This window comes from Hippocampus bargibanti, linkage group LG04 (genome assembly GCF_051943395.1).
Source record: "Hippocampus bargibanti isolate YZ-2025 linkage group LG04, ASM5194339v1, whole genome shotgun sequence".
Lineage (NCBI taxonomy): Eukaryota > Metazoa > Chordata > Actinopteri > Syngnathiformes > Syngnathidae > Hippocampus > Hippocampus bargibanti.
The window spans coordinates 17,049,771-17,064,238 of record NC_142737.1 but is presented as its reverse complement, the minus strand read 5'-3'; the positions used below and the strand labels follow the sequence as shown (position 1 = coordinate 17,064,238).

The 14,468-nt window shown below is 40.0% G+C and overlaps 2 protein-coding genes across 11 annotated transcripts in view; both read left to right on the top strand.

Moving 5' to 3' along the window:
• Nucleotides 1-6,717, top strand: part of ank1a (ankyrin 1, erythrocytic a) — a 109,028-nt gene extending 102,311 nt beyond the window's left edge. For all 10 annotated transcript variants that reach the window (XM_088994429.1, XM_088994426.1, XM_088994428.1 and 7 more), the window contains one exon: nt 4,247-6,717. Coding sequence is in view for 1 of the 10 variants with exons in the window: in XM_088994427.1 (XP_088850553.1) it covers nt 4,247-4,300 (54 nt within the window). In the remaining 9 variants the exon portion in view is untranslated. The remainder of the gene's footprint in view (nt 1-4,246) is intronic.
• Nucleotides 6,718-9,002: 2,285 nt separating this feature from the next.
• LOC148899296 (eukaryotic translation initiation factor 4E-binding protein 2-like) lies at nt 9,003-12,656 on the top strand. Its single transcript, XM_088994424.1, has 3 exons — nt 9,003-9,447; nt 10,265-10,450; nt 12,182-12,656. Exons 1-3 carry the CDS (start codon nt 9,312-9,314, stop codon nt 12,211-12,213), a joined length of 354 nt encoding a protein of 117 aa, XP_088850550.1. The 5' UTR covers nt 9,003-9,311; the 3' UTR covers nt 12,214-12,656.
• The last annotated feature ends 1,812 nt before the right edge of the window (nt 12,657-14,468 follow it).

The window sequence follows — 14,468 nt, the reverse complement described above, 5'->3', positions numbered from 1 at the left end:
GGGAACCTTTTTGACTAAGAGAGCCATAAAAGTAAAATATTTAAAAATGTTTTTCAGCGAGAGCCACACGCACGCGCGCGCGCACATACAAACGCTCGCGTGCGCGCGCACACATACAAACGCTCACGTGCGCGCGCACACGCGCACGCGCGGACACTTTTCAACAAAATATCAGAATTCATTATTTAAAATAACTGTGATAGTACTCACCGTTAACATGAATGGTTTTCCGTTCCTCGTGTTTGGTAAAATTCCAGGAAAACGATCGGAATGAAATTCAATTTGCCGGTCAAGAGGCGAAGTTACTGCTAGCTCGCCTGCACACGGCTCATAAGCTTCCACACTTGATATCTGGGAAATATACTTCTCGCAGAAAGAAGTATGTCGATGCTAACGTTAACATGGGGCTTGTTAAAATGTCACTGACATTCGACTGTTTCATCGATGGTATTGTTTCATTGCAAATTAGAATCAGAACATTTTCTCTCCTCGCCGTCTTGCTGGAGCTCACACACACACTGAAAATATTTCAAAAGGAACGGGCCGAGATTCCCCCGTGCACGCCCGCATTCGGTGATCGAAAGCCGGCTTGAAGACCTCCGCAGACGCCCGCTGTCACACTTCCAGGGAGGCTGCGTCACCCCCCAGCTCACTCCCACCCGATGCGGTTCCCCGCACACACACCGTGTATTCACGCTGAAGTGCACTCGTTGGGCTCAGTTAAAGGGGCGTTTACCCGTTTCAACATGACGGCCACTGTCATCCAATCAACATGGCGCTTTCGGCCATTCTAGGTCAGTGTCATCCAATCAAAATTGCTCTTTCCGCCAACTGCAGCCCCAACGGGAAAAATGAACGGCGAAAAAAAACGACGAAACGAAAAAGTAAATACATACTATTTTAGTTTTATCGGCGAGCCATATGCAATTATCAAAAGAGCCATATATGGCTCGCGAGCCATAAGTTCCCGACCCCTGCTATACAGCAATGTGATTCTGGCACAGCGAAACTGAAAGGTAACTAGTTTGACCTCAATATATTACTGTATTTTAGATGAAGAGCAAATTGTTTGGATTTGAATCGGACACTTTATTAGGCATGCCTACACAAACTAATAAAATCCAAGATAAGATAGATAGGGAGGGGAGAAGGTGTTTTTTATGTTGGATGAGTTGTGCACGTGCATTTAATGTGTTGTCCCGTGAATGGCGATTAAGGAGAAAGAAAAGTTAAGAGAAAAATTAATTATGTGTGAGGAAAAAAGTTTTTTGGAGATGTGTGTGTCTGGGCAATGCCTGTAAATAGGCAATTGCTAATGGTTAGAAGCAAAACTGCAAGACGTTTCCATAGGGAAAATCTGAAAAGAATCTGATGAAAACCAAACAAAAGTTGCTGCTAACAAGAGGAAACATAATATGGCTGCCGCCTGGCTTCAGCTACGAGGGGCCGATTGATATCGCATGATAAATAAGTCCAAACTCACGCCTGGGCTAGCAGCTAGCTAAACTCCCTTGAAAGACTTCAACGTGTTGGGAGGAACACACAAGCTTCCATATAAAGTCTAACCCGTGAGAATCCTATATGTTGTTTCCTCATAATGACACAATTCTGTTGATTTTCTTTTAAAACAATTTTCAATTGACATATTTTCTCTACACAAATCAATGCCGTTGCATCGTATAAATATAGATCAATACGTCTATGTTGTGAATGAATTATTACACTTATTGAATAGAAATCAGCCATAAATCACAATATTGCCTATATGACCTGTTGATTACTTTTGTACGTACGTCAAAATGGCTACTGTAAAATGGGTCATTGTCACAACAAATGTTAGATGCTAATGCTAATGTTAGACACATGTTTTAACTCAACGTGTGGCATTGCAATGAGCTTTAAACAAATTACTTGTAACGGATTCATGTTCATAAGCGTGCTCGCATCAGGACAAATGTTTTGTGTTTCATGTCACCAGTTAAGAAAGAGAAATAAGGTTGTTGTCAAAGTTGAAGTGACCATGCTTGTGTGCACCCATGCACGCACCCGCGTTTGCATATACGGTCTGTGCATGGAGATGTATGTAACAGTGGGGCCATTACATTCCTTTGGTTGTTGGCATTTCAAGTCAATGACAACTGAACGTGAAGCAGGCTGTTAGCGCCTTTTTGCTTGCTCCATGTTGTAAAAAGTATCTCCAAAACAATGGCGCTGTGGCGGTGGAGCACTGATAAATGTCAAATGTGGTCATTGATTTCATAAAACTACTTGTACAGTGAACCGCTGCCTCATCACAAATGTTGTTGAAAAACTCACTTATTCGCTTTTTTTATGTTCAGGCCGAAGCAATTCTGTAAAACAATATAACAGAACTTGCATGTTTTGTTCGGGTCCTCTGGTGTCCTCCCAAATTCCACAAATATGCATGTCAGGCTGATTGAACACTCCAAATTGACCCCAGGTGTGAGTGTGAGCGCAAATGGTTGTTCCTTTCTCTGTGCCCTGCGATTGGCTGGCAACCGATTCAGGATGTCCCCCACCTAATGCCCGAAGGTAGCTAAGATAGGCTCCTGCACCTCCCGCAACTCTCGTGATGAATAAGCGGTTTGGAAGATGAATGAATGAATGAATGAATGAATGAATGCTTTGGCCCCATCTTACAGACGCTTGCTCCAAATGAACTATTGAAGGGAGCTAAAGAGCTTCATTGAGAAGAAAGTCATTTGGCTAATTGGTATTATTGTTTATATATATGTTTTTGATTGTTTGTTTTTACATGCAAGCAAAATGTAAAAAATTTAACCTCTTAACTCATGTGCTGCCATTCCCGAATTTTTGGGGAATTGAAAAATGTGATTTGGAGAGCCATTCCCGAATTTTGGTTTTTCTTGCAGGGGTTGCCGATAAAGCGCTGGCCATGTCCTCTGGCAATGAGAAAATGACAAAAACTTTGGCACTGCAGTGGTCACATATTTGTCTGGCAGTGAATGGGTAAAAGGGTCAAAAGGGTCTAAAAGCTGTTTGATGCCACTCCCAGAGAATTTTTACTCTCAAACTGAATGCCAAGCCAAGAGAATTCCATGTCTATTTTTAAACAACCGCATACTTTGTCTTTAGAAAGTTGGCCTCGCTGAATGCCCTCAAACAATGCAAAGCAGTATAGGAGGGGTGGACACAAAGCAAAATTTGACTATGGTAAACACTTTAAGAAACACATGAGGAACGACGGAAACAACACTCGAAAGCATACATGCTTTATTCTGTCGGAAAAAAAAATAATTAACATTACTTCTACTTAATTAAATCACTCACAGTAGTTGCGGAGGTTATCTTCTTTTGGGCCTGCATGATTGTATCATAATCGTCCTCGTACCACATATTGAATACAACACAAGGAGCCTCAGTGATGAACAATCTGTTTCATAATACAGTGATACCTCAGTTTACAAACTTAATTGGTTCCCAGAAAGTGTGTGTAAGGCAAAAAGTGTGTCTTCCGAACATTAATTTCCCACAGAAAACCATTAAAAATGAGAATAATCTGTTTTCAGGTCCCCGTAAAACATAATGTTCTACTACTAAAGGCTACTAAAAAAGCCTTAAAACTACACCAAATATACCTTATTTTATGTATAATAAATGTGCTATTGTATTTTAATTAAAGAAATAAACGGTACTATATAATAAAGTTGTTTTATTTACCTTTGTGATGGTCGTTGATGTTGTTGCCTCTTGATGATATCCGAGTGAAGTTGCCATGCTTTCTCGGTGATAATACCCTCACTCACACGGTTCGCTAGCTAAAGTAAATGTGATCACAGAACAAATAACACTCATATATTACAAGCAGTACCAAATAGTATAAACCGTGATTACACGGCAGGCATGCAGCGGGTCACTGCACATGTTTTCCCCAAAGGCTCACCATAAAACGCTTAATATTGAATGACTGACTGTGTCTTTTGTGTTGTGTCACATTATTTATTTCGTTTTTTGTTGTTGTTGTTTTGACTTCAAGATGGCGCCGCGAGAGTAGCTGCCTTTACAGCAGGTCCTTATATTTTGTTTTTGTACTTCTTCCTTCCTTCCAGTTCCTCTTACTTTCATCACTGTGCTGCTGTGAAATGTAAATGTATTCACTGTGAGACTAATAAAGGCCAATGCATAGCCGGCCAACATTATCATCAATAGCCGTCTGTGGAAAACAGTGATTGTCCTAAATGAGCATGTGTTCCTCTGTCCTCAGAGTTCTCTGCGGGAGTTGAGCCCATCCCCAAAAACTTCCTACATGGACACATGACCAGCAGCAGAAAACTGAAGAACACTCACAAACAAGTAAACAAACAAACAAAGGAAATGAATGGCACCAAGTCACTGCTTTCTCACATATTGGAAGCATAATTATAGTTTTTAACAACTATTTTTATTATTTGAAAAATAACTACAAACTATAAGCATGATTTCCTATAAAACAAACGGACAAAAAAGTAGCACCCCAAACATGCTTCCTGTTGTCTGTCAGCATGAGCGACTGCCGCCGCATGGCCCGTCTTTCAATCTTTCAATACGAAAACCGATGATGGCTGGGGTGGGGGGAGGGGCTGAGGGAGGGGCAACTGGGTCAATTCAGCTATGTGGATCCGGGCATGCGATATATGATATAGTTAGTGTGTGTAATCCAATCGGGAAACATTGATCTAACTTTTCCACCAACAAAAAGCAGAGATTGGAAGCTTAGGAGTGCTCCAACCATCACCTAGGGATGTACAGTATATCTTGTATATTTTACGGTATGCACTTAACTGCGATGTTGCATTGTTGTTTTACATCTTACTGATGCTGCTACGGTCATCTTCCCTTTTCTTTTCCCTCTCAATCCGAATCGTATACTCTATGATATTATATAGACTGTATCTTTGTGCGGACAGCTACATACAAATGTGATCTCCTGTTTCCCATGCGCTCCATGTGCTGTTTTCTCCCCTCTGACTTGACACGCGGTGTCCATTTACTGTTACGTTGTGTCGTGTGCTTGGAAGCGGAGGAGGTCGTGCGCCAATCTTGCCGTCGTAAGAAATTGTAATTGGCAGATAACCCGGAGGTTCATCACAAGTTACTTGTTCTACTTGTGAGGTTTGTCTTCATCATGAGAAGCCAACATGCAACTTCTGTATCCCTGATGGTTTCCAAAGTAAACCCTCCACCCTACGTCTACGAAGCTAAAAGAATTTCACGTATTTTGCTGAGGGTCGTCTATGTGTTTGTCTCATTGGCCTGGCGTGGACATATTGCAGAGCCAGCCAGCAATCACTGTGATGAGAGACTGAGCCACAACTGTGAGCCCACCCCTTGCTCAAGCGTGTTTAATTTTCATTGTGTCTCATGCTGACGAAGCAATAAGCGCACTCATAAAATGACACGGTAGAGAGGATCCCAGGGGGTCGCAGGCGGGCTTTCAGTCTGTGGGTCGCAGCTTTACTTCATTCAGAAATGATGTCAGCACATTAGAATTGCACATTTTGATCACTTTGCCTCTTTTAGAAAATTGTATTTTCAATCATTTAAAGCGGTCATTTATTTGAGATCATGTAAAATGTCACCATGCTGATTGTTTTTCTTATTGTTTTGTTGGTCACCATCAAAGCTAATTCTCAAGTTGAGTGATTGATTTTCCTTGGCATTGTACAACCTCACATCATTTGATGACACAAAGCCTTTTCTTCACATAAAGTTGCCATAAACATGAATATATTAGGTGTTTGTTTGTTTGTTTGTTTGTTTAGCAGCCACAAATGAATGTAAAGTCTTGGTAATACTGTAAATGTTATGTGTTGATGCATTGACTACTATATGCTAATAGCAGTTGAGATGTGTACTGTACACTCTGTATTTGCCGTCGAACCATAATCCTCATTGCAAATATATGTTACACTAATGTCAATGAAGCCACAAACCTTTTTTTTTTACATTTAACCATTATTCATAATCATTTTTCAATTTGATGCATTTCACTACACCAACGAGGTAAAGAGATTGTGTTCAATGCTGTATTTTCCCTTATGTTTTGCTCATAAGGGCTTTGTTTTTGAAGCAGGGGCTGTTACTGATGTCAGGGTTGGGGTTGGGGATCAATTAAAGACATTAGATGGATGCAAACAAAACATCTCAATGGTTCCAATGGTTAAATGACAAGCCTTTTCCCTCAAGGCCACCCACCCCCAATCAACTCTCCCACACCTTTCCCTATACCCTACGCCTACGGGATATTCTTGCAAAGGCTTCCTTCCACATGGCAACACACTGAATGTGGAGGAATCTTGCTATGTGCACGCAGGGGATGCTTTCTCATTGATGAAGAGACTACCGGAGTGACGCTATGCTCCAATCCTTGCAAAAATATTTCCATTGAAAAGAAAAATAGGGAAGACATGTACTGTATATTCCTGATAGAATGGATGGATATCAACGCAATAGCATATTACTCAATACTAAGGAATGCAAATGCACACATGCACACAAAATAATATATATATACAGTAAAGTCTCGTTATATCGATATTCAAGGGAGTCCGAAAAAATATCGATATAACCAGGACTATCGATATATCCGACCCTGTTTGCATGTAATTTTCTCTGTGCGTGCATAGAAATAGTATCGATATAACCGGGACTATCGATATATCCGATATCGATATAACGAGACTTTACTACATATATATATATATATATATATATATATATATATATATATATATATATATATATATATATATATATATATATATATATATTATGTATATTATATATATTATTTTGTGTTAACATTTTCTGTGCATGTGTGTATATATATATGTGTGTATATGTATATATGTATATGTATATATACACATATATGTGTGTGTATGTATGAGAGAATATATATTTAGAATGCTATGCACTTTTCCGTGTCAACTGAGATTCTAGTTATGTTATGGATGTACTTTTAGCAGCAAATCTTCAGATGTAGCCACAAAGAGACTGTTGACTTCTGGGTAATGCCTGCACCTGAAGATGAATAAGGGTCTTGCGGGTATTTGAACTTGTTTTGTTTGCATTTTTTATTACTGTTATGGGTAAGCAAACATGCATTTTAAGTCAACATGTAAAAAAAACTCAATCTAATCAAATTCAAGAGCATCTGTTGACAACCTACTCTGTACACCAGCTCAACATTTACAAAATTAATAAAGAAATGCAATGTGTTTGTGTATGTTCTCTTTTTGGTGAGGCACATCATCCATCTCTACCTTACATTTTAACCACTGGGATGAACCTCAATGTATAAACAAACATATTGTGCCTCTCACTGTGGCCATGATGCCTGGAACCAGACCTCCAGCTGTGTTGAGACGAGCCAGTGGTTTAGTCAGAACTGCTCGGCCCTGTACATCCGCTCAAGCGCCTTCCCTGTCAGAGTTGACATACTAATTCCTAATTGAGCCTGTTTCTGTAGCCTATTTTTCATTCTATATGTCATCTTTGACTCGGTTTATTCAAATATTATGATGACATTAAAAACTCATTCACTGCCATTTAAGAATTTATTCGGGAATTGAAAATATGGTATAGAGCGCCATTGCCCAATTTGTTCGAGTTTTGTTTTTTTCCTGCTTGGGTGCCGATATAGCGCTGACCATGGCATATGGCAATGTTTTTTCTTTTCCATAATGGGGCAGCATTTCCCTTCTTTCCATGTAAGCGCTTTGTTCCAGCTTCAGCTGTTGTTCACGCGCTATACAAATCAATACAGTATGTATGTATTGCATTTTGTTTTGGATAGCCACCCTCATTTCAAGCTCATATAACTCCAAGCCCATATAATTTAGGAATTAACTTTTTTTCTGAGGAAAGAAGAGAGTCTAATGTTTCTAACATTGTACTGAATGTTGATGTATTCATAACACTCAATATTCTGTGGTTCCTGCAATTCGAGTGACAATGACAAAAACCCTGGCACTGGAGTGGACACGTTTTTTGCAGGTCTGGCACTGAATGAGTTAAAAGGGGGGTAGGTAACAAAAACGCGGGTAGTAGCCCAGCATTTTTAAAGGAAAAGTAGTTGGGAATGGGTATTCTTGCAAGTCAATGCACATAAGTGGTGTTTGCATAAAATGATACATGAGACCTGCTCGGAAGTGTATGAGCTTTTTTTGTCCTTTAATTTTATTATATTTTTCAGCCTTTCAGTAGTGGATACAAGAACATTTCAATTATGTACATTCATACAATAACGGCAACATAAAAATAAACGGGAGTATCAGTGTTTGCGAATTTTAAAACGGCTAAGATTTTGTTGAACGCGCGCTGGACAGTATCATAATAGCACTACGCGAATACATCACCGTGACATTAGAAAGTTGGACGTCCATGTCGTCAACTATACATTAAGCTTCCGGTCGACGGTTTGAACTACTAAAAATAAAAACGCGTCACTATGAGCAATAAAATCTAACAGAAATGTAATGTATGGAAAGAGATGCCCAATTCACGGTTATATCAGAGCATTGTCATCAAATGGTGAGTATAGTTTTGCTTTTTGAATGTTGCTGTGCCGATGACCATTTTACGTTTGGGAGCCTTTTAATGAGCAACTTCATCTTCATTAAGTTCATAGAGTTGCTTGTTCTGTAGCCACAAGGGGACACGCGTCTTCTTGTGTCTGTCCCAAGCCCGGATAAATACAGAGGGTTGTGTCAGGAAGGGCATCCGACATAAAAGCTTGGCCAAAACAAACATGCAGATCAAACTTCTAAAGATGGAGGACACTGATTTGCTGTGGCGACCCCTTGAAGGGAAAAGCCGAAAGGAAAAGAAGAAGAAGAATGATGTATATTGAGCGCAAAATTAAACTGCGTGTGAGACGAGATCATGAATGCCGTCCCTGGCGTTCTCCCAACCCAGTTTGATCAAATTTAGTGCAGGGATTACTTTTGACCACTTGGAGGCGGTGAGCGCTCACCTTTTCCACGTGTGGATGTTACTTCGCTTCCTTGCTTGGCTGTTTTTTTTAGTGCGTGCCTTTCTGGGTAAGTGTTCAGGTCCTTTTAACTAAGAACCTGAACTATCCCTATGTATGTGCATTTCTGTGAAATGTGACTGTTTTCATACGTATTCCAATTGTTTGCACTTAAGGATATCCGGTATTTATCTGTGTTTATGCGAAAATACTCGTATCCTGGGCACGGCGTGGTGGCGGATACTACTTGAGCGAAAGCAGATTTTAGTTAGCGCTAGCTTTTTCATTTATATTGCAAACGTCTTATCTGGAGAACATGTCCACCGACTGCCAGTCGAGCAATGCAACGGCCATCCCGTCGAGCAGGATGGTGGCCATCCACGATGCCGAGCACATGCCCCAAGACTACTCCACTACTCCCGGGGGCACCGCTTTCAGCACCACTCCCGGTGGTACGTAGGTTTGTTCTTCAAAACCTCCATTGGTGTTCCGCACGAGCGTGGGTGTGGATGTTGCAGACTTACGATCGAATAGCGCTCCAACCACTATCACAAGCTATGCTAAAGCTAGGTGCTAAAATTCATGGCTCGAGTGTCGTTTATGGCACGAAGTGCTTCAAATTGAGCAGCAAAAGCATTTTCACATTTGTTGTGTTTTTGAACGCGTTACTACAAAAGCTTAGCGTAGCTACAAAAGTTATTTTCGACTAAACTGCACGTGAAAGAGCAACAGTCGAAGACCAAAGAAAACCGGCAGGCAGTAGTAAGAAAAATCTACGTTTTTTTTCCTGACTTTAAATACATGTAAGGTGAAAATGATATCGTGGATTTGTTATCTTGATGGATCACGGGCTGCATCGATAGCTTGCACCGATTTGTGTGGCGTCACTTCCGGGCATTATGTTGTCTGGAGGAATGTGGCATTAACAGTTTATCACTACGCAATGAGAATAATTCTCTGGACTCACCGATTTGCTGTACACACAATTCAAAATTAATATTATTGCTTTTTTATTGTCCTTTGTCCTATTTTGTTAGCATTAAGTTAGCTGCGGGTGTTTGCTCAATTGACAATGTGAAATTGTGTTTTGGTTTGTTTGTTTTATGTTTAATTTCACATTAAACTTCAAGGGACCAATAAGGGAAACAACAATTGGCAATTTAAAAGGGTTCAATGGATAAAAACAGGCTCATGCTTCATGAGAATGAATTGAAAGTACTATTTTTATAAAAATGTTTGTAAACGAATAATTGTGTTTCTCTGCTAAAGGTACCAGGATTATCTATGACCGAAAATTCCTGTTGGGGTGTCGCAGCTCTCCTCTGGCCAAGACCCCTCCTCGAGGCCTTCCAGACATTCCCGGTGTGACAAGTCCCCCCTCCGCAGGAACCAACGAGAAGGCCACCGATGGAGACCTCATAAACAACAGCGCTCCAGCTGCAAGCAACACCACTGGTATGTTCAAGAGAACTGCAATATGTATTTCAAATTGACAAAATGTTCAGACGGTGAAACTCCTCTACAATGAAACCTACATGTGCCAAAATACTCCCTAGTGTGGAAAAAAAGGAATAGTGTACATGAAAGCTATTCTCTGTGTATAAACGCCCCCTGTGGCGTAATGCAAAGTCCTTTTCTCCACCCTTGCCTGGCAAGGAGGTTCGCTCAATTAGAAACAAGCTTACTGCACAAGTCTAATGCCACCACAGAGATATCTACTGCTTTGCGGCGCAACAGCAACCACCAAACTGGTTTTCACATGCGCAGTCGTACAGGAAGTATTTGTTATTGTTAGCGTGCGGCTAGAAATGTCACTCGTAGTTTCAGACACAGCATGAACGTTGCATTGCTTTGTATAAAATGGCTACAAAACGACAGACCTTTGCAGACCAAGGCTGTTCACAAGTAGTTAAGAAAAGAAAAACTCTCTTAAACACCTGAAAACAGGATAAAAGTAATCAAGATCAAAGATGGAGGAAGCAAAGTAAAATACATTATGCAAGAAATTGATGTGAGTGAATGCTGATTGTAAATTTCACAATTCCTTTCTCTTTTTTTCATTCTGCGCTGGCAAAATAAGTGTATGGTACGGAAGAACATTAGGGCCAGGTTGAAATCTTTTTTTTGAGACTGGGTATTCTGAGAAAAAAGTCACACATTTGCAAGATTCAAACTCGCAAATTTGCTAGATTTAAAGTCACACATTTGCTAGATTTAAACGTTAAAAAAACTTTCAGAGTTTGAGCTACATCATTCGGCCGGGGGTTGGATTAGCGTTAGCAGCTCTGTGTGATGAGATAATTTGCAGAACAGAAGTGGGTACCTGTGGAGTTGAAGTTATGGCTGCACAAGGTATTGTAATTCACTTATTTTCGAAGGTTTTCATGGCCTAACTACGTACCAAATGTCAATACGACACCGCCTGTTCAAACTCCGGATAGAAATCACAATATTGTGATTCTGTGCCAAGACTTGAAGGATCTCTTTGTTACTAAACCCCTAAAGGTAACAACTGATTAACTCGTCCATTTCAGGAAGACCGTATCCGTCAGCTACGGAAGAGCATTAGGCTGCTAACCCACCGCACGACCGAATGATGTACCTCAAACTCCCAAAGTTCTTTTTTTTTAACATTTAAATCTAGCAAATTAGTGACTTTAAATCTAGCAAATTTGCGAATTTGAAACTTGAAAATTTGTGACTTTTTTCTATGAATAATACCCCATCTCTAATGAACAGCCTTGGTCTGCAAAGGTCTGTCGTTTTGTAGCCATTTTATACAAAGCAATATATATATATATATATATATATATATATATATATATATATATATATATATATATATATATTTCAACCTGGCCCTAATGCTGTTCTGTAGTATGATCATACTTATGCACTATTGGAATAAAAATTAAAAGCACACATTGACGTTTTTTGTGTCTTTATCTTTGTATCTGGGATCAAATTTGCTATAATGAAAAGTCCTCTATTGTGGTTGAAAACATGTTTTCATTTTAGAGTTCTACAGTACAAGCAAATGAAACATTCAAAGCTACGGTTATAATTTATTGAATGCAAACTTTGTTCAGTCCTGTCCTACTGTGCTACAGTAGGTTCATTTGGAGTTGTGGAGGAATTTGTTCCATCACAGAAAAACAAACATACTGCTTTTATGTGTGTTTTAAGGTGATGATGCACAGTTTGAAATGGACATCTGATTGGTCTTGGGGTCATGTGAATCGTATCAACAAGATGCTGTGAAAAGAGGCTCCGGGATGCCGTCATGTCCAAAAGCCTGTTTCCTAAAGACGGATGATTTTCATTCATCTCTCCACCCAGAGCAAATCTATGATCGAACCTCAATCAGTCTTAAGGCTGAAAACAAGTGTGCCTTACTCTAAGTTGATAATGTACACTTACCAATAAGCCTGTTTAGCGTATTGTAAACTATGACATAATCAGAATTAAAGGGACCATTTCCCCATATGTCCTGCAATACGCAGTTATTTCCACAACAAAAAGTTTTTTTAACTTATCGGACTTTCATTTTTGAAATCTGTCAGATGTCATTTGAGGCTTAAATCTGGGTTCATTTCCATTTTGAATCTAATCAGTCCTTTTGTGAATGTCAACGACATTAAAGAAAGTACAATTGAATCCACCATTTTTGTCTGCATTGTACATTTGTGCTTGCTTGAGATTGAACAATCTGCTTCTGCCTCGCTTCATTGATCGCAATACACAATGGGGCCATACAGAGCTCCAAAGGGCAACACAAATGTACATTTGCTCGCTCAAGTATGTTTTCAGAAACAAAACCTTATCTCCGTTTGACCGAGAGATTATCTTTGTTTTATTTCTACACTGCACAAGGAAGTTTTTATTGTTATTATTAAAACTTCGTATGTGTTTGGGAGCCTGCAGGGTCTCCTACACACACAAGTCATATCAGCAGAATTCCTCAAAGAGCGTACCACCAACTGATAAGCTCATTCAGCAGCCTGTGCGGAGAAGAAAGGTCAATCTACACTTGGGCAACTCCCACGGCCGTCGTGTCAGCATAAAATATGGCCATTTGAAAATATACCAGTATTGCAGTCAAAACTGGGGTATTTGTGATAAAGCAATAGAACACGTTTTTATTCAAACATACCTTGCATGACTAATAAAAATAATTCGCCCGCAGTCCGTGGTAAAATGACAACATGTCTACTTATATTGCTGGATCTGAGATGTGGATTGGACAGTTTCGTATGATCACTTCCAGTCCATCCTGTCCTCCTTCCACGGTAGCTTACTGCATCCAGACGCTTGTGCTGGCCCCCGCCGCCCCCGCATCGGCCTGCTGGCCTCAACTCTCTCCTTGTCACCTCTGCTTCCTGACACCCCCTCATCTAAACAAACAAGTGCTACTGCTTTTCTTCCTCGCCACAATGATCCATCGTAGCCAGAATGTGTGATCGCAATCAACAAAAGAGGTTGTAGATGCCTACTAATGGCTGATGATGATGTGACCCCAGCCTGCAATTCACAGGAAGATGAACAAACTGATCAGGATCTCTGAGCTTGTTAAGCAGGTTATGCTGAAGAAAGAGTTCATCCACTGCAGTGTGGTGTGCATTGCACGTGTGTTTGCTGAAGCTCAAATATTTGCATCCGGCAGTTTTCTATGCCAAGCTGGAGAAATCTTAAGGCACATACAGTGAGACCTCAACTTACAAACACCTTATCTTACAAACTTTTCGTCTTACAAACATCAAATTTATGAAAATTAAACCTTATAATAAGCACTATTTTCATAATACACACCCACCACGGCTGGCGGAGTGATCTTTGGCGGAAGCACACGACCAAACAGCACCAGAGGTTAAGTTACCAACAGTCCTTATGGAAGGTCACTCTCCTTCCATAAGCCATCAACGACCATCAAAAAGGTAAATAAAACATTATTTTACAGCACAGTTAATTTCTTTAATTAAAGTCCTCGTGTAATGCGCCTCTCTTTTCAAACAGCAATTCCCTTTGACCTTCGACCTCCAACGCCATTCCATCAAGCCATAAATGACCATCACAAATGTAAATAAAGTGACATTATGATACAATGCAGTGTACTTCTTTCATTACAATACAATAGTACATTTATTATACATAGAATAAGGTATGTTGTGTGTAGTTTTAAGGCTTATTTAGATGAAAAGTATTTTATGGAAACCCGGGAACGGATTATTCCCATTTTAATGGTTTCCTATGGGAATTTTTTTTGGGAGATACACACTTTTCGCCTTTCACACGCTGTCTGGGAACCAATTAAGTTCGTAAGTTGAGGTCTCACTGTATTGATTACGCCGTTCACACTGTCGCTGAGTAGATACTGACTTCCCACGTCCTGCATGGAAATGAGGCTTAATTTGTAATGATCAAAATAAAATTGAATTGATTTGGACGATCACTGCTTACAATAGAGATTGACCAA